This window comes from Rhinolophus sinicus, chromosome 14 (genome assembly GCF_057876585.1).
Source record: "Rhinolophus sinicus isolate RSI-liver-muscle chromosome 14, RSI-T2T, whole genome shotgun sequence".
NCBI lineage: Eukaryota > Metazoa > Chordata > Mammalia > Chiroptera > Rhinolophidae > Rhinolophus > Rhinolophus sinicus.
In genome coordinates, this window is record NC_142514.1 from 38,709,107 (window position 1) to 38,728,626 (window position 19,520).

The 19,520-nt window shown below is 51.3% G+C and overlaps 1 protein-coding gene across 5 annotated transcripts in view; it reads right to left on the bottom strand.

Annotated features, from left to right (window-relative positions):
* The window catches only part of SSBP3 (single stranded DNA binding protein 3), a 154,933-nt gene that overhangs the window by 19,001 nt on the left and 116,412 nt on the right, over nt 1–19,520 (bottom strand). For 3 of the 5 annotated variants that reach the window (XM_074334761.2, XM_074334762.2, XM_074334763.2), the window contains one exon: nt 4,037–4,096. In XM_074334761.2, the coding sequence (XP_074190862.1) occupies nt 4,037–4,096 (60 nt within the window). Of the gene's footprint in view, nt 1–4,036; nt 4,097–5,002; nt 5,084–19,520 lie in introns of all 5 variants that reach the window. The other 2 variants (XM_074334759.2, XM_074334760.2) reach the window with 1 other exon arrangement.

The following is a 19,520-nucleotide window of genomic DNA, read 5'->3' on the forward strand; positions in this document are numbered from 1 at the left end:
TTTAGGGCCACTCATGGCCTCCCCAAGACCATTCCTGCTGCTTGCCAGCTGGAAGACGGTCCCCTGAGAGTGGCAGTCAGCTTGAGCTGGTGTTAGTGAAAACTGCGGCATGGGTGGGTGAGGGCCTCATCTGTGGGGGAGGAACCATCGCCCCAGCCTGCCGTCTTTGTGGGTTTGTGTACCTGCCAGAGCCTGGTCGCGCTCTGGCTGGGCTGCCTGCCACACACCCCTCAAAGGCAGTAGTGCCCCCTCCCTCTTACCACCAAACCTCCGCCACTGTGATTTAAGCCAAACCCTGTCTTTCCTTTGCCTCATGGAGATGTAACTTATTTTATCCCCACCGCCACACCATAGGGACCGAGAGACCCACTAGTTAAAAACCCTATCGCAATAAGAAGTCATTTTTCAAGAGGAACAGGGGAGGAGGCAGTCTCTGTGATCGAGATAAGAGAAAATGGGGCCCAGAGGCCCAGCACCCCCAGACACCTTCAGGGCGAGCCAGGATGAGCGCTTGGGACTCCTGACTCCCTCACATGAAATGTCACCTTCCCCCGGGGGGTGAAGAGGGGTCCTCTAGGACGGCGAGCAGGGTGCTGAATGAGAACCTGCTACCTAAAGCCTGATACAAGCGGCAGATGCTGGGAGGTTTACGACTAAGGTGAGGACAGGGTGCCACAGGTTTCCTGAGTGAACGCTTGGCACACCTGCTGTGAAAACCTATTAAAAGTGCTTTACTTGGGACAAGTTATTTTAGCTGCCATCTGAAGAGAGAGAAGCAGAGCTGGGGCGAAGGTGTGCTTCTAGAACCCCATACCTTAGGACTAAACATGGACCTTTGCCTTGGAGAGGAAAAGCCTTTGGGAAAGCTGGTCACCCTTTTCCATTTGCAGGTGCAGTGCTTCTGAGGCCGGGCACCTGGAATGGGGACCCTCACCCCCAACCCGCTCACAGCTGTAGGCTTGGCTGAATGGAGAGCTAAGTGGTGAACTCCAAACCGGTTTTAGGATGAGGTGGTGGGAAGCAAAGGGACAAGTAAGTCCTCACGCTTTAGAATGGGGTGTGGCAATGGCATTTATAAATGATGTAATACAGAATTGTACACCTGAAATCTATGTATTTTACTAACAATTGTCACCCCAATAAACTTTAATTTAAAAAAAAAGTAAAAAAAAAAAAGGGGTGTGGAGGGCTAGGGGAGGCTTGTGGGAGGGCCACACAAGCCTGGGGAGTACTTGATGTTCACGAAGTGGCATTTGGCACCTGCTCTTTCCACCTGCCTGGGGGGCTCAGGGTCTGTCTCTTCAGCCCCTGGGTTTTACCTGTTCCAACCTCTCACTTTCTCCCAGCCCTGCTTCCCTCCAAGTTCCCAAGCTCTGAATCACTGGGCTGGTTTATGCCACTTGGGATTGGGCTGGTTACCGGCTTCTGAGAGGATACAGGAAAATCTGCATCTGGGGCTGTGTGGTTTGGGGGACCCCAGCATGTTGAAGTAGACAGAGCAGCCATAGAGGCTGGACAATCGCTCCCTTTCCACGTAGCCCTGTGCTGACCACCAGTTCTTACAGGAAGCTCCCCCTTGGGCTCCCCACGAAGCCTGCTGCATGACGGGACACAAGAGCAGAGCTGGGCTGCCCAGAGGCTCAGAGGGGGCCTGGGAGACACTTCCCTTACTGGGGTGAACCTGAGATGGGACAGGGCAGTCTGGGCCTCTTCTACAAAGGAGGGAAGGTATGCAATGACCGACATAAAAGTGTCCTGCACTGAGCAGGCTGAAGCCCTCAAATGTAAGAAAGAAGAAAAATAACAGTTCATAATGGGACTGGAAGCATGTGCCATGCACACATCTCGGGACCCGCAGGGAAGGGAAGTGCTGAGGCTGTCCCACGGGCTCCCAGAAGCAGGCCAAAGCTTCCCCTACAGCACCACGGGGCAGGTGCCGAAGTGTCTGCCCAGGGAACGGACACATCCCAGCAGCGTATGCACGCTCATTCGGTGGGGCTCAGCTGGGACGTGACAGAAGGACTTCCTGACAGCCCTGCATTCTAGTGCTCCTATCCTAAATCCGGCTGAACCCCACCGTTCACCAACCCAGCCACCCTTGCTTGAAACACAGCAATGTTCCCTACACAGCCCCAAACCTCAGCCAGGATGGCAGGCAGGAGGCTGGCTTTGCAAGACTTCCAGGCCAAGTCAGCAACCCTCAGCTTCTTGTACCCGAGTGCCCTTCTGATCGCCCTAATCCAGGAGGGCAAGTCCTGCTGCCTCTGCTTCCTCCACCACCCCGGAGGGAGGTGGCAAGGGGTTCTGTTTGATTGGCAGCCCCAATGGAGGCTCAGTCCAAGAAACCCCCAGGGTGAAAGGGGTACATCCCCCTTGGAGGACAAAAATTGCTTGAGTTCACAGGAAACTGGAAAATCAGTGTCACTTTCTGACAGGAGTTGGGAAGATTGGTTTGCAACGTGAGGTGCAGATGACGATTTATTCTCCATTTGCTCTCTTGGGTACTTGCTTATATCTAATTGATGAATAGATACCTACATGCTTCCTCGAGTGTTTCTTAATTGCTGGAGGAAGGACCACAGCTATGATAAGGAAGCATCTGTTCTCTCCCTGAGTCAGAGGCCTATTCAGGCCAAGAAGAGCCCCGAGATGGGCAGGAGGGAAAGTTGCTGCTGTGGCCCATGAGCCTGATGGCAAAGGTGATCCACTTGGTGACAAGTTAAACACAAAGGCAGGGGCCACACTTTCACAACTAAGAAAGCTAACAGAATGGGTAAGATGGGGAGGAAACAGCACTGGTCTGGGAGCTGGAAACAGATTCGAGCCCAGCTCACTGGGAGACTCTGGGAAATCACTCTGCCACTCTGACCTTCTGTTTCCTCATCTGTGATGTAGCCACAGGTCCTTCCTTGCTCAGAAAGCTGAGTCTCTAATTCTTCGTGTCCAAATTTGTCCCCCTCATGTCAGAGAAAATAAAAAACAAAGGACTTTCGGAGGGAAAAAAAGTGGAAACCTGACAGGTAATTTAACTTCAAAACCGGAGGCCCCTGGCTATGAGCTTCTCACTGTAGCCCCTGCATTGTCTCATTCAGGGGCTTTCTTGCGGAGCCTTGAGAATGGAAGGAATCACAGAGAACGAATCATAGAGAACGCCAATTTAGTTGATGAATGAACTCCCAGCTCCAAAGGCAAGAAGGGCTGGATGAACTGGCGTTGCTGTCAGATTTTTTGGAAGGCTTTTGCAAGGTCATTCAAAATACGTATAAAAAATAGTTTGGCATTAAAAAGAAATTTCCCTGAAGTTTCTTTTAAGTCTGTCTATCCTCAAAAGAGGATATTCATCTGTATCTCACCACCTCCCCTCCTGCCCCCGGATAGGCTGGACAGGGGAGGGTGGGGGTGGGGACCAATTCTTCAGACCACCTAGAATTGCCGACCCTAATGGGCCAGCACAAGGCACACGACCCCAGGCTGAAAAGCTCTCCCCACTTTTCTAATTACATGAACAAATCCTTTCTTGTTTTGAGTTGGGTCTGGAAAGCAGGCAGACATTGCTGAAAAACTCCCAAATGCCCTGCTCCGCTGCCTCCAGGCTCCTGATCTAAGCATTCCTATGGGCCATTTCTCCCCTTAATAGCAGGATTCTATTTACCAGCCTTGGCAATTCTCAAAAGCTTCCAGGAAAAAATGCACGTTGTCAATTAACTTCATTAAGGAGGAAGACCCTTTTCCAAGAAGGGCCTGGAAGGGAGGGGCAGGGGTATTACCACCTTCTCTAGAATAGCGGAAACCCTGCTTTCCCACCCTGGCCTGACCTCCAAGCTCCAGAACTGCTGCCCCAAGCCTCACAGGAGAGGCAGGTGAAATGCTGGCAGGGGGCTGCACCATGGGCACAGAGTAGACACAGGGCCCTCCCTGGGGATCCACTTGTCCCTCCACCTCCCAATCTTTTCCCCACACTTTGATGTGAGCCAAAATCCAACTGGGGTCAAGGGAAGCGGAGTGAGGAGAGAGAGAACATGAAAAGGTACAGTACCTGGTTTCCCATTCTGATCGGGGGCCTGGGGCCGCCTGCATATCGTGGTGACATAAAAGGCTGTAATTACAGGGAATTAGTTCAATGACAGCCTGTGCTCTTGCACAGTGACAAACACAAATGAACTCCACTCCACAAAGTCCAGTTTTGTTACCAACTAGTGATATTTTAAACTCTCTTTCTCCCAGTAGCCTCTTCCCTCCGGGCAAAACTTCCTTTGGGCAGAGGGAACAACAGATGCCACAACACATGGGACTCTGCATCTCTTCACGGAGATCAACTTTGGGTGATGGGGCAGCAGTTGAGACTTTGCACAGGATGTGGAAGAGCAGTGACATCAATGTGGGGCAAAGGAGGGAAACGTCTGCTCTCAGGAAGGGCAAATCAAAGAACCAGAAAAGGGACCTATACATACAATACCCAGGGTGTGCAGACAAAGCTGGACACGTGCTCACGCGCACACACACGCGTGCACACACACACACAGAAACCACCAATGAAGGGAGTGGGGAAGGGAGCAAGGATTCGAGGGGGGAACACAATGAAAACGGTAAGGGGACAGCGGGCTCCCTAACTTAATGCAGGGAATGGGCAGGAAAGCTTTCTCAGCAGCAAGAGTGCACAAAGAAAAGGCTAGGGATGCAGCTTCAGTTACAAATGAATGGTTAACCAAACTCAAAAAACCAAACCAAAAGTGAGAGAGGAAAAAACAAAAACGCAAAGGCCGCTGACAAGGTCACAGAAATGTTTTTTCTTTTCTCTTGGTATTATATCCAAGCTGGGTGTGATATCCAAGGAATGAAGACTCTCTTTAGAAATATGTATTGTTTTTCAAAAACACTTCATTTGTCAATCAAGACTTGAAGGCAATGGTGAGAGCACGTTTTGATTTTTGTTTTTCCTCTGCTGGCTCTGTCCTCCTGGTGCCCCGTGCCCCCCGGCGGGCGGGCGAGCCAAGTGCGTTACCTGACTGTGGGGTCCCATCATGCTGCTGGGATTGTGGGGTGGAGGCTGTGCGTGCGGCGAGGGCTGTGACCCCGGAGGACCCTGTGAGGCCAGACAGTAGAGGCAGGTTATAGATCACAGCACATGGAGAAGCGCAGAAGCTTAAAAGAACAAAAATTAAACCAAAACGAAGGGCGGGTGGCGGGCGTGCGGGCGGCGGGCTCTGGTTGGCGGGGAGGTGCGAGCTGCTGCCTAGGTCACCGGCTCATCGGCAGAAAACAGCGAGCGGGAGGGAGAGAAGCTGATAAACACCTTCACGGGGATTTACAGGAATGAAAAATCAAATCAAGCTCCTTTGTCAAAGCACGCAGGAGCAGGGGCCTGGCCACCGGCTAGTGAGGGAGCGGAGTTTGCCATGTTAAATACGTTGGTTGAGATGGGCTCAGAGGGCATAGTGACAAGTAGAAACTGACCCAGTCCGCAAGACGTGGAAGAGGCCCTGCCTTCAAGGAGCTCCCAGTCTGGGGGGACAGAGACAGGTCATGGGTACCTAGAGACCAGTCTACTGATGGATGAACAAGAACAGGCAGAAGGAGTGGAGCAGGGTGGTGCCAGCGATTGAACAAATGGGGAAATGAGAGGAAGAAATGGTTACTGAGTGCCCTCTCGGTGCATTAAGTAATTCACCTCCACTTGAAAATGGCCTGTGAGGTGGGGTTTCGCATTCCTATTTTTACCAATGAGGAAACTAAGTAGCAAGGAACGAGGGGACTTGGCCACAGCCACACAATGGTAAATGGTAGAGCCAGGAAGAGAAGCATGATGGGTCCAAGGCCCGCCTCAACCCAGAGCTGGAGCGGGTGTGTGCAGGGGAGTGGGGGATGGGGCTGCAGGCCCCTGACAGTTGGGTGGGTGGGTGCAGGGGCTTGTGCTTTCTGCTCCAGTCGGTGGTGAACCACCCATGGTTCGAAGCTGACTCCTGAAGCCCTGGGCAATGCTGACCTCAACTCCCCCCAGCAGAAACAGGCAGATTAATTCACTTAAACTTAAACCATGGTGATGGTCAAACTGGGGGTTGCAACCCATTAGTGGGTGGTGGACTCATGCTAGTGCGTTGCAACCATTGTTTTTTTAAAAACCTGGAAGAGAACAACTACAAAAGAAAATGGAATAGAAAATATCGGAGAGCTCTGAGTGTCTTAAGGCAAATATTTTTCATTAACCTCTATTTTGTGTGTAAATATACGCGTCTGTGTTGACTGGGTCACAATGTCAAATGTATTTCCTACTGCAGGTCATAGTTAAAGCAGCTTCCTGCCCACGTGGGAAGCTGGACACTGGTGCTGGTGATGAGTACGACCTAGTTCACTCTTCATCACCATGACCGTGTCGTTACCCTTGGAAGTTGCCTTTGAGAAAAATTCGAAACATGCATGGGAAATGGGTGTGGTTACATTAAAAAAGAGGGAGAGAGAATCTTTGAGAGACGCAGGTAGGGTTTTCTTAGTCTTCTCCCTCAGAGCCAGGCTGCCCAGCCTCCCGCCTGCTCAGGAATCACGGCCCAGAGCTGGGGAGGGGACAGGAGGATGGGCTAGAGCTGGAGGGTGAGGAGACCCAGAGAAGCATTGAGCAGAGAAAGACGGAGGGACCCTTACAGGAACCTGGAGGTGCCATGAAGGACAGGCCTGGAGTTTCATGGGTAAGCGAGGGGCTGCTCACTTCCGGAAAGCTCCGAGGAGCAGATGTTCCCCTACCTGCCACGCTACTAATTTCAACAAGTGTGTGTCTTTCTAGCGGCTGCCAGCAACGGCATGGTTTGTTACCATGAGCAATTTTCTTAATTAACAGACATTAATTAGCCATTTAGCAATTTTGCAAGCATTTGTTTAGCGGCTTTCCTAAACATGAATACCACTGTGATAATGGCACTGATTAGAGGGTCCCCTAATTAACAGTACAGGGAAGGAAAATTGAAATCACATAAATTAAAAAGGGAGGGGAAGTTAATGAAGGCGGGACATACTTGCACCTGCAAGTCTTTTGTACCATGAAACTTGGGTGCAATGTAAACAAAATAAGATAATTCGAAGCCAAACCCCAAAAAAGGAAAAAGGAAAAGAATGGAGGAGGATTCAAGGGTGAGGTCCAGTTGCCAAGAGCGGGCAAAAGGTATTCCGTCGGTTCCTCAGCTCCGGGCAAGAAGAGAGCACCTCCTACCTCCTAATCCTTCATCGCCCTCCCTGGGAACATCCAATGCTTCCTCAGGAAGTGCAGTGTAGGTTTGGGCAGGTCCCTCACACCTGTGCACCACTAGCCAGGGGAGGTTAGTAGTGGCTGGCTCCATGAGTAATGACTGAAAACATAAATAAAGCACCCAAAAGTATCTGACACCAAGAGAGGGTCTCAATCGACAGAAGTCCTCACTGAGGCCCAATGCTCCAAGTCCACAGGGCTCTGCCGCCGTTCCCAGCTGTCTCTTGGGCCCCCCGAGGTTCAGAGGGCAGGGCTGGTGTGTGTGTTTCACCTCTGCGTCTCCCTCAGAGGCTCCCTGTCGGCCTTGGTCCCTCAGTGAGTGGATGTGGCACAAATCTGCCTCAATGCAGCTGCCTCGAGACAAACGTCTCATGAGTAGTAAGGACCAGGAGCATACCAGTCCGCGAGACCCCAGCCCTGGCAACTTTTCTGGGCTGCGGGGAGTGGGCTGTTCAAGTCTGGGAAGGGAACAGCAGCTCAGAAGTCTCCCCTCAGACTTGGAGCTGGGATTCAAAATACTGAAGGGAACTCTGGTCCTGACCAGCTGGTTACCCAGAGAGAAAATCTCAGCACAATCGCCACACAGGGGAAGGTCAAGTTTAGCAATCACCCCCCCAGGGCACATACCAGTAGCTGCGCTCCCATCCGCACTCAGGTGCTGACTGGGATCTGCTTCTGTACCTCCCAGCATGGCCCCCAGTACTTTCCCATGGAGCCAGAAGCCCACCAGTTCTCAACGGGGTTACCCACATCCACCCAAAGCTCTGTCCTCTGTGTCTCTGCCATGTCCACTCAGCCTGGAGTTCTCCATCACATCTGTGTCTGCACTCTATCCCAAGACTGTACACAACAGCAGAGGAACAGACTCTGCGTGCTTGGCACCTTCTCAGGAGCAGACAACAGGGCCCCATGTTGGAGGAAACTGCCACAAAAAAGTTGTCTTCTCTCCAGCCTGCCCTCTCAACAAGAGACTGACATGTAGGTTTAGAAAAAACAGATTTTATAGTCTTTTAATTTGTTACCCACTCGAGCAAAAGGCTACGTAAGAGGCAGACAAAAAAAAAAAAAAATCTCGTTTGAAGATTTTGATCTTTGTTGGGATGCAAACATGCATCCCTGAACTCGTAAGAGATTTGGCAGGCAGGCGGAGAGGACTGAGGTGGAAGGTGAGAGAAGGAGGGAGTCTTAATGCTGATAATACTGACGAGTTGTCCGTCCCCTGGCTTCTACTTGCTGAAAGCTTTTGAGGAACCCAAAATACTGTTTCCCCAAAAATAAGACCCAGCCAACCAATCAGCTCTAATGCGTCTTTTGGAGCAAAAATTAATATAAGACCCGGTATTATATTATATTATATTATATTATATTATATTATATTTATTATATTTATTATATTATATTATATTATATTATATTATATTATATTATATTATATTATATTATACCTGGTCTTATAGTAAAATATTATATTATATAAGACTGGGTCTTATATCATAGTAAAACAAGACCAAATCTTATATTAATTTTTGCTCCAAAAGACGCATTAGAGCTGATTGTCCGGCTCGGTCGTATTTTCGGGAAACATGGTAGGCATATCTGGAAGCTTGCTTGGCCAGGACAAGCCTCTGGGTCCAGCTCCATTGAGACCATCTCCCTTACAGACCTGGGAGGCTTTCTTTCCCAGATGCAGCCTAATTAATCCTCCCAGCATGCCACAGGGGAGATGGAGATGGGCAGACATTTGAGGTACACAGAATTGGGCTAGACTAGGTTTGGGGGTCCTTACTAAAAGCTTAGGAAGAAGCACACCTGCCTGTCAGTCACCTGTTTGTTGGGTAGTCCTGACAGATCCTGCCATCCTGTCTTCCAGTGTCCTTCATTTACAGGGGAGAAAAGAGATGTGATGTCCAAGGCCACAGAGAACTAGTTCCTAGCTGAACCATATCTCCTCACAGTTGTCTTCGTGACTTCACATTCCGATCAATTTTTGATCATGAAATAGGGTTTGGAAAGAAGTGGATTCAAATCCTGACTGCCACTGACCGCACTTCTGTTCTCTCATTAGTGAAATGGGGACAATTACAGTAGTAACAACAGAGCCACACATCCCATGTAGTGCATTAGTTTCTGTAATCCTTGGCTCCTCACATTAAGGGCTCTCAATTGCTCCATTTTATAGCCAAGGAACTGAGGCTCAGAAAGGAGAAGCCACTCGCCCAGGATTGTATGGCTTGTAAGTGGTGGAGCCAGGCCTCCAAGACTGATTCTAGAGCCCCGAGAGGTCCTACCTGGTCCACCATTCCACAAGCCCACAAGCAGAGCACGAGGAGCAGAGAGGAACTGGGGTGCCCTGACTGGTCAGAACTCTTTCCATTGTAACGCACTCTCCCCGAGGTGACGGCAAGGAGACCTATGCGGGGGGAAGAATCCAATTCGGGAAATCTCTCTACTGAATCTGGGAAAAGGAAGCAGGAAACATGCCCACTTCCTGTCTGGGCCTTCGCTCTGCCCCAGACCCTGTTAATGGATTTGCCATTCTGTCTCAGACATTCCCAAGATTTCTGACCGGAGATACATAATTCCCACACTTCCTTCTTATTCTTTTTCCTGTAATTTCAGCATTGGGTAGTGTTACATCTAGCACTAGCCTCTGAGAGCCACTTTGGCGGGGCCCGGGGAGGCTCTGCGATGGGTGTGACTGAGGCAAATGCTGGGCCTTACACTAAGTTTAGTGAAAGAGCCTCTGCCAGCATTGATGTAGCAGGGAACAGAGCATTCCCATGGGACAATGAGCCCTCTGTGGAAAAGCATTTCGGAACCGTCAGCCAGACCCACCTATGCCTCCTGGTCAAGTCTCTGTATTTCACCTGAAGCCATCCTCGCGAGATGAGCTTGCAGCATGATGGGGAAGGTGTCGCGGGTCCACAGACCTGGCATCCAACCCCAGCTCCTCCAGAACATGCTGTGAGTCCAGTTTCCTCGTAAAGAAAATGGGGGACTTTCTACAAATATTGCAGGAGGGTGGTATAGCTCACAGCGATAGGTACACAGAAGGTCCCAGTCTTCCATGGCCGCTTGCCTCACGCTCCAGGAGCCAGTCACTGCCCATTTACAGGGAAAGTAGGAACTGGACTTGCTCTTCAACGTAAGTTCCCCTCAGCTTGTTGAAAGCCCGTACATCCTCCTTCATGAAGCCTGTCCTGCTACCCATTCAGGTTGCTTTCCAAACATGGGGTGTCCTTTTAGGACATTCTGCCTTATCTGTGGGTGCCTCATGGGCTCCTCAAGGGCAGTGAAGCTTGGCCAGCAGGTGGACTCCATAGCCAAGGTTAACATGCCCTAGGTGGGCATATCTAACAGCTTCGGGTTCGAGGAATCAGGAAAAGTTACTACCAACAGGATAAAACAAAAAGTGCTATTTTTTTTTTTTGGAAGGAGAAAAGGAATAAATGCTATGTGCTAACTTTCATATTTGTAAAACTCACTGCTCCACCACCAAATGCCACGCCACACTCCCCAAAGCTGCCTTCACCTGCCTAGAAATCATGGACTCAGAGAGAAACAGAAATGAGATCTAATTCCAGGCTTTTGGGTGCAGAGGTGAGACTGGGAGAGAGCATGAACGAGGACAGGCGGTGGCCAGTGGTGAGCGCATTGGCCTCAAAATCTAAACCACAAAGGTGGGAGTCCTGCCTTGTATGAGGTGTGATCAAAAATTACAGTGGGTGTTTAAATTTTTAAAATTTATTACAGTAAAAGGCATATTACCATTAATCCCCCTCAAAATACCCCCCCCCCCATTTCCAACACACTTATCCCATCATTCTTGCCACTTTCTGAAGCAGTTCTGGAAGTTCTCCTTTGTGAGTGTCTTTAGTTGCACTGTCATGGCTGCCTCGATGTCCTAAATTGATTCAAAACGTTTACCTTTCATGGTCATTTTGACTTTGGGGAAGAGCCAGGAGTTGCATGGTGCCAGATCCAGTGAATGAGGTGGATGAGGACACACCGTAATGTTTTTATTTGACAGAAACTGCTGCACCAGAAACGATGTGTGATACGGAGACTTTCTATTGTGATCAAACAATATGGTGAATGCCGCTGCCAAGTGCCATCCAATGGAAAGGCAGGGATCTTCAATATGGGAAGCAGCGCATCAAACCTTAGGAACATAGTGTGGCAAGTTTCAACTTGCTGGGTGCTGTCAGTCAGGTGTGAGCTACGGTTGAGAGAAGGTGTGTCTTAAATTGTGCCGTAAATCATCCTCCATCATGACAACGCTCCGTGTCACACATCGCTTTGGTATATGGCAATTTCTGTCAAATAAAAACATGATGGTGTGTCCTCATCCACCTTCTTCACCAGATCTGGCACCATGTGACTTCTGGCTCTTCCCCAAAGTCAAAATGATTCAGGACATCGAGGCAGCCATGACAGCGCAACTGAAGACACTCACAAAAGAGGACTTCCAGAACTGCTTCAGAAAGTGGCAAGAACGATGTTGGATAAGTGTTTAAAGTGAGAGGGGTATTTTGAGGGGAGTTAATGGTAACGTCTTTCACTGTAATACATTTTTTTATTTAAACATTCACTGTACTGTCTGATCCCACCTTGTAAGCCTGGGCCTTTGGCTGCTCATCTATACGGTGGACAAGGAGTCCAGGTGTTATTTTTCCCCCAGGAAAGCTGTGAGAGGACTTCGTGAACTGCCCAACGCTACCCAAACAGAATTCAGCCTCCTTGCCATCTAGGCCAAATTTGCCTTTTGTCTTGCTGAAAGCCTTTGGGGAAAGAGGACTTGCACGTTTCACCGCCTAAAAGACAAAACCACTCCGTATGTCCCTGGCTCTCCCCACTCCTGCGGACACTGGCCACTGGTCTGGCAAGGCTGAAGGGGTGGGTTTTATCAACTGGCAGCGGGAGATGGACGACTTGCATTACTGGTGGCCCCTATAATCTGCCTGTTGGGCGTGTCACTTAATTGAGTGAATATAAAATTACATTAATTATAGACATGGTAAAAGGCATGCGACAGACAATCCAATTTGCTCCTTGGACACGAATGCTGACGGAAAATGCTGTAAACCCATTCTGGGGAGAGGGCCAAGGTGTGCCTGTGTGCTGCTGACACCCCAAATCCGTCAACAGGGCCTGCCTCCACCCACAGCTTCCCTGGAGCGGGAAGCTGACCACCTGGTGGGATGAGGGAGGGAAAGCTTTAAACTCCCCCTCCCTTTAACATGCAGTTCATGGGAGGAAAAGTTATTTCCTCATTTCCACCCATGGGAACGACTCAGCAGTGGCTTGGATAGTTGCCTTCCTATCCCGCTTCTATCTGTCCCCTCGGGGGACAAGGCTTCTTTGTGTGTCTGTATGTGGGGCGTATGGGCCGGAGTTGGAACTGAGATTACCAACTCGAGGGCGGCGGGAGCCTGAGCCATCTTCATGCCCACCCAACGCAAGCCTGGCACACGTACAGCAGGTCCCTAGGGGCTGGGCTGGGCCACACCCAACTGTGGAGCAACTGCAAGGGCTTCAGCCCTGCCCCCAGAGAGCTCGCAGTCAGGGGGCTCTTGACTGCCTAGATGAGCCCTCACCAATCGTGACCCTCTATGGGCACTAGACAAGCGGAATGGGTTTTGTTTGCCAGGGAGACATTTGACAAGTGGTCCATCTTCCTGGGACAGTGGGGAAATCACCAGTTAGAGGGAGCAGGACTATACATATCTCCCCCTTGGGGTCAGTCTGTGCAACATCAGGAATCCTCACAGCCACTGAGGCTCACTCTGAGCAAAGATCAGCAAGACTCACTGATTTCCAACTGAGCAAAGGCCCCAGCTGACTCCTCTGCCTGCACCTCCCTGAGGCCATGGGACAGTGAGGGCCCGAGGGCCACACGCTTGTGACTCTAGTTTCCCAGGGTGGGCCACCAAGACACCTGCAGGAGGCGCTCAGGGAGTGTTTTGCTCAAGTCATGAGGCATGCTAGCCCCACGGAGACAGAGACGCAGAATCAGCAGGCGATGGTTTTCCAAACAAAAGGAGGAAACATGGCAAATGAAAGTACAGGCGGCGTCCAAGACCTAACTTGGAGTTCTTCCACACACTGCGCCTTGCTTCTTGCCCCAGCCCTGTGCACAGAGGGAAGACTGAGCCCTAGGATATGGGCTCACCGTCCCAGGTGCAGACTCGGTCCCCTGCAACGCACACTGCATATGCAGAGTGGAGGCTGGGGGCAGCTATAGCACAAGGACCCCAAGAGCATGGCCACCATATTGCGCTAGAGTGGGAGCTGGCAAACTATGGCTCAGGGCCACATCTGGCCTGCCATCTGTTTTTGTAAATAAAGTTTTATTGGAGCACAACCACACTCATTCATGTACCGTCCACGGCTGGTTTCATGATATAATGGCAAATCTGAGTAATTGTGACAGAGACCAGATGCCCACGAAGCCTAAAATATTTACTGTTTGGCCCTTCACAGGAAAAGATTGCCGACCCTTGAACTAGGTAATGGTTTTCAAGACTGAAGAGGGAAAACATTCAAGTCTTGTTAAGTTCTCAAGGAAAAACAAAACTACATCTATTTTCTAATTTTTAACCTCACATCTCTCTCATAAGATAAATGAGGCAAAAATTAACCCTATTTTATAAACGAAAAGACTGAAGTCCAGCGACATTATTTATCAAAGCCAAGATTTATCCCATTGAGGACAAACAGAATGAGCACCAACCAGGGGTCAGTAAACCCCGAGTTCTGGTTCTCCTACCAGGTCATGTGGCCAATCTCTGAGCCTGGTTTTCTAGGCCATTGGTCTTGGGAAAAAATGATGCTTCATCATTAGAACACAAAAACCAGCACTGACGTCCAGCCGGCCAGTCCCAGAACGTCTCCTTGCTGACCATCTCCCCAATTTCATTCTTTCCGCAGTGTTGGGGAACAAGCTCTTCCCTCGCTCGCCAGCACAAAACATTCTGGGGGCTTAATTCTAGTCCTGAGATCTCATGGCTGGTTCATAATGTTTGACCCTCTCCTACGCCGTGATTTCACAGAGGAATTCTCCAGGGCCATCTCAGCAAAGTGGTCCACGTGCACCATGTGCTAGAGACACACAAATAAGCAGTACTCTGGCCCTCCCCCAAAGGGTCCCAGGCTAGTGGGAGAGACCAGGGAATTATTACCACAGCTGCCCTCCAACAGGGGCAGGTGTCAGGTGCTCTAGGGAGCAAGGGGGCAGTGTTTTACAGAACAATCACATTTGGGCAGGATGAAGAGGCGTCCTCTTGGTAGAGAAGAAATGGAAGAGACTTCTGGGTTGAGAGATTGGCATCTATATGGCAGAGGCAGGAGTGGGCATGGTGCTGGAGGGCCTTACACACAAGATGGTGACCCCGGGGCTGGGAACTCCAGGCCAAGGAGCAAAGGCATTCAACTTTGGGAGCTTGTACAATGAATGGCGATCAGATCTAGACTGTCTTGGGAATCACATATCCATTCTGTTCCTTTCCAAAGATCTTTCCTTGCCCTCTCTCAAGTTAGAAACCAAGACTTATGGTCACTGGAAAACAGTAAGTTCACAGCCGTCTGGCGTGTTAATTCCTCTCTCTTGCTGAAAACATACGGAGTGAGGAAACCTGTTAGATTCTTGTCTGTGTGTAGCTTCCTTCCATCCAACCTGCTCCCCGACTGCACCTCCAAACAGCCAGCCATCTTTAATATTAGCAAAGGAGCTGGGAATCAAAGGACCAGGTAAGGGGTTCCAATACCCAGTTCCAGTCACATGGGTTTCTGGGCAGGATTCAAATAGCATATCTCTTCCTCCCCCTCTGCTCATTGCAGCAGAGACCTGCTGTGCAGGTAAGTGACGAGGTAGAGATCAGGGTCCAGAACCATGCCACTCCCTCGGAACACATGGGGAAGATTCCTACCTTGCCAAGAGAACCAAGTCCTCTTCCCCCAGAAAAGACCGACTTTTGCTCTGAAAATGGGTAGTCCCGCTCCTGCCCACCAGCCCCCGCAGCACCTCTCGCCAGCGCTCAGCCTCTACTGTCAATCACGACAGCACAGTGAAGGTGAGGCATATGCTAAAAAGGCAATGCCTCGTCCACCCAGAGAATTCCTGCTCTATTTTACGCTCTCCAGACACGGGCACACACAGCCTTCCTGCCTGTCCCTTCGTGCTCTGACAGACAATTTCGAAAAGTAAAGATTCCTCATACGCAGTTAGGAGGCAGGGATGCAGGGCTCTGGCAGCCACAAATGCAGAATGCCGGAATTCAACCCTGATCGTCTCCTGAGCAGAAGAGTGCTGTGGAGGGAACAGGGAAGTTGGCCAAGATTTTCTCCTTTAGTTTTGTGGCTCCGGGTAACTGGGTGGATTCTCATGCGTCTTCCTCCCTGAGAAGCTCAGGGAATGACCCAAGATCTCGTTTTCCTTTCTCAGCTAAAGAGAAGCAACAGGATGGGGCGAGGAAAAGAACCAGGACTCTGGACAGAAACCAGTTTCAGAAGCCTGCCCATGGTCACCTGGACAGCAAGCCATGAAACCTGGCCCTCCGAGAAGAAACACAAGGGACTCCCACCCCGTGCAGTGGGTGCCGTTGGAAGAGCCCCAGATACATGGGCCAGGAGCACAGTCTGTCATCCCCTCTGAACCCCACTTACCTCAGCTATAAAGTGGGCCGCCCTGACTCCTCACACAGAGCTGCGGGACTAAGACACTGAGAGCAATGGCCCTCACCAAACGGAGGCTGCTGACACATCAAGCTGTGCCTCGGGGTCTTCCCTGCCTCATGCCATCCTTCAGGAACCACCTCTTTCTTTGACTAAGCCTTCCTACTACCCAATTCCCAGAGAGCTGTCCCCTTGTCTACCAACACGTAACAGGTCCCAACCTGAGCCAGTCTTAGCTGGAATCATGGCCCTTAGTGAGAGACCCTCGTGGTCCCACAGGAGTTGTCTGGTCCTCCAAGTGGCCCCTTATTTCTTCTACCCTCAATGCTCCTGATACCCCAGAGGCCAGGGGACAGGCTTCTTCTGCTTACCACTGCACCTCCTGTGTCTACTCCTTCCAATGCTGTGGACTTTTACAGAAGGAAAAACCGAGGCACAGACCGGTAAAACCACGGCCTCAGCACAGTCTGCAAGTCTCCAAACTCTCAGCCCTCTTCCACAACTCCAGAGTACGTTTCTTGGGATCAGGTCCTATAATTAACCTGAGAAGAGGCATTTAATCAGATCCACACTTTGGGCATATCTTTTTTGACCTTGGGGCAAGACTTTGTCAAGGTCTTCTTGAATAAAACTGACCTGAGATTGAAGAGCCTTCGAGAAGGGGAGGGAGAATTCTGCAGCTCACAGAAGAGGCCATGCAGACGTGCTGGAGGGGCAGAGGAGCTTGTCAGGGAAAGGTGGAGGGGAGTTAATTTAGGCAGAAACAGGACACACACCCAGAACCCACACTGTAGGTCCCCTGCTGAATCCCCCACTCTTAGAACAGCACCGCACAGTTAGCACTCAGTGACATGCAAGAATGCCCTGACCCCCAGCGAAGCACCCTGGCCCCGGCCCAGCCCAGACTCCCCGAAGGGCAGTTTCCCTTCCGGGTGGTGTGACCTTATTCAGGGGGTCTATGCTGACCCACACAATGCAAGGCATGTTATTACAGGATTCCTTTGGAATTTTCGTCCTCAAATCTCTTCTGCTACACGGGCTGAGGAATTTGACCTTTTTTTTTAAAAGGAGAAAAACCTCAGCATGATTTGCAGAGAATAAAGGTGAAGGCAGAAGCAGAGGAGGGTCTACCCCCTTAGTCAACTATGAAGAGACAAAACAAAAACACAGGGAGCTCCCTACACCCCTCCCCGATAAAAGGCAGGAGAATCTGTGGGGGATCAGGCGTGGCCACAGTGCAGGGAATGCTGACAACCCACAGCAGAGCAGCTCTCAGGCACAGGGGACAAATTCAATTCTAAGAGAAACCAAAGTGAAAACCCAGGTCTAAAGGGGAAAAGGATAAACCAGCCCAAGCTCTTAATAAACGAGAGGTGAAGGCAGCTGCTGACACCTATCCTTGAGTATCGGATCCATAAAAGTCAGAGATCCGGAGACAGCTTATAGCTCAGGAGAAGAGGCCCAGAGACAGGGGCCGGCTGCTGGGGTCTCCGGGGCGCAAGGAGCAGCAGCAAGAACACAGCCCAGGCCTCCAAGGTCCAAGGGTCTTTGTAAGGATGCTCCCTTCATCTCACCCAAAAGGGAGAAGAAACAGGGGAGGGGAGTTCTTGCAGAGAGGGGCAGACAGAGGCAGGTGGCCAGGAGCTGGCTGCAGCTCCCGCTGGGCTCCTTGGCATGGGGCTGGCTCTGCGTTAGGGGGCAGCCGAGGCCCGTGGAGCCGCTGGGTGCTTTGTTACCGAGCAAATCTCCCAGGCACTGACTGCTGATGCATAGCTAACAGGGCGGCAGACATTGATTTATGTTCAACTTTCCATTTCATCAGTGAGAGTTACGACGCGACATGTGGAGTTCACGTTTAGGAGGTGGGGAGAGGTGGCTCGAGTGTACAGACACAAACATGCCTATACGCGTGCACACAGGCACACACGCCAGTCAAGGCCGCAACTTTTTTTTTTTTCCTTTTTAGGAGGGAGGGCGAGGGGGCCGAGGAAGCCTGGCACGTCAGGAGTAACCTTTTGTCCACTGTTGCTAGGAGCCCAGTGCCGGTCATCTGGACGCTTGGGCAGACATTAGGCACCAAGCTGGCTGCCGGGCGGGGCAGGAGCACAGCTTGACCTTTGTGGAGGTGGTGTTGGCAAGAAAAAAAGGATTTTTTTTCCCAGTCTCCTGTCCTGGCCTTTCCACATCAGCCAGGCAATTGTTGGGGGAGATCCAGTGGCGGGAGGACGGGACCAGCCAAGACCACAGAGCTTCAGCGTGGCCAGGGGTTTATAAAGCCCTTTGGAACACCCCTTACTGGACAGATGAGTAAACTAAGGCCCACAACGGCAGGATGGCTCCCTAAGGACACACAGCAGTTTGGCAGCAGGGCTTGACTCACACCACGGCGCCTAACTCCCAGGGCAAGGGTCTTCAGGCTTAAAGCCAACAGCTGGCTTCCTCACAGTAACCAGAGGAGGGGGCTGCCATCACCATGGAGCCTAGTCAGCTTGGAACAGGTGGGGGCTGGGGATGAACAGCAGTTGGGGTGCCCCTTCCTCTCTAATCCTTCTCAGCAGGGCTGACCCTGCCTTCTGTCAGTCTGGAGGTAGACAGCAGGGCAAGGGTAGTGAAGGGGGGTGCTTCAGTCCCCAATCACCCCGACACAGCACCTCTGTCTATCCCTCACACATACAATCCAGCCCATCTACCAGACGCCCTCTGCCCTTAGGGAAGCAGACAGGGCAAAGGGCTGGAGTCAGACAGTGGGGCCCAGAAAGGGAGGGGACTTGCTCCCCAACACACAGGGGGTTCCCCAAGAAGCTCTGGATCCTACAACGCTGTCCCTGAGTGACTCCTGCCAATTTGAACATCGCTTTCTCACCCATATGACGAGAATGCTGTTAGTTCTCAGGCCCGCCTTACAGGGTCAAATGAAATCACAGAAGGGGGAATGCCTTTTCTAATTTCCACCAGCAACTCTAAGAGGGGGTCAAGATAGTTCCACTTTAGGGTCTGAAAGCACTGGCTGGGGCTGCAGGGAGAGCTAGGCTGGGCGGCCACAGGACCACACAGGGGCCCGACATGCAGCTTAAACAGCCTCTCACCACCACAGCCCCTACCTGGCAATGGTCCAATGCCAGCCAGAACCCAAGGTCTCCTCCTGGCTCTGCTTCCTACCCAGCTCCAACATCCAGTGAGGGGCCAACAGGCTCTGGCAGGGAAGCACCGGCCACTGCACCCTGTCACCACCCCAGCTCAGGCCCTGGCCACCTCCCAAAGGGACCACAGCCCAGATTCCAAACCTTCCATTGGCCAGCCTGCTGCGGGCCCTTCCCTGGGACCATGTCACTCCCCTGCTTAGTAACCTTCCACAGCTCCCTTTGTCTTCAGGTTGAAGTCTTGTGTGTCTAATTCATGGTTCACCTGGATCTGCCCCCGATCCCACCCCCCTCCCCACCCCCACACACCTTGGCCCAGCCATCCAGGCCTCCTGCCATCCTAAACTTGCTCCCCCTCCCCCCACTGGCAAATGCCTCCTGCCCAGGCCTCAGCTCAAATGTCAGCCCCTGGGGGCAGCTTTCCCAGGCGGCCCCCAGGCCAGGCTGGCTGCTCCTTTGGCTGCTCGTGGCAC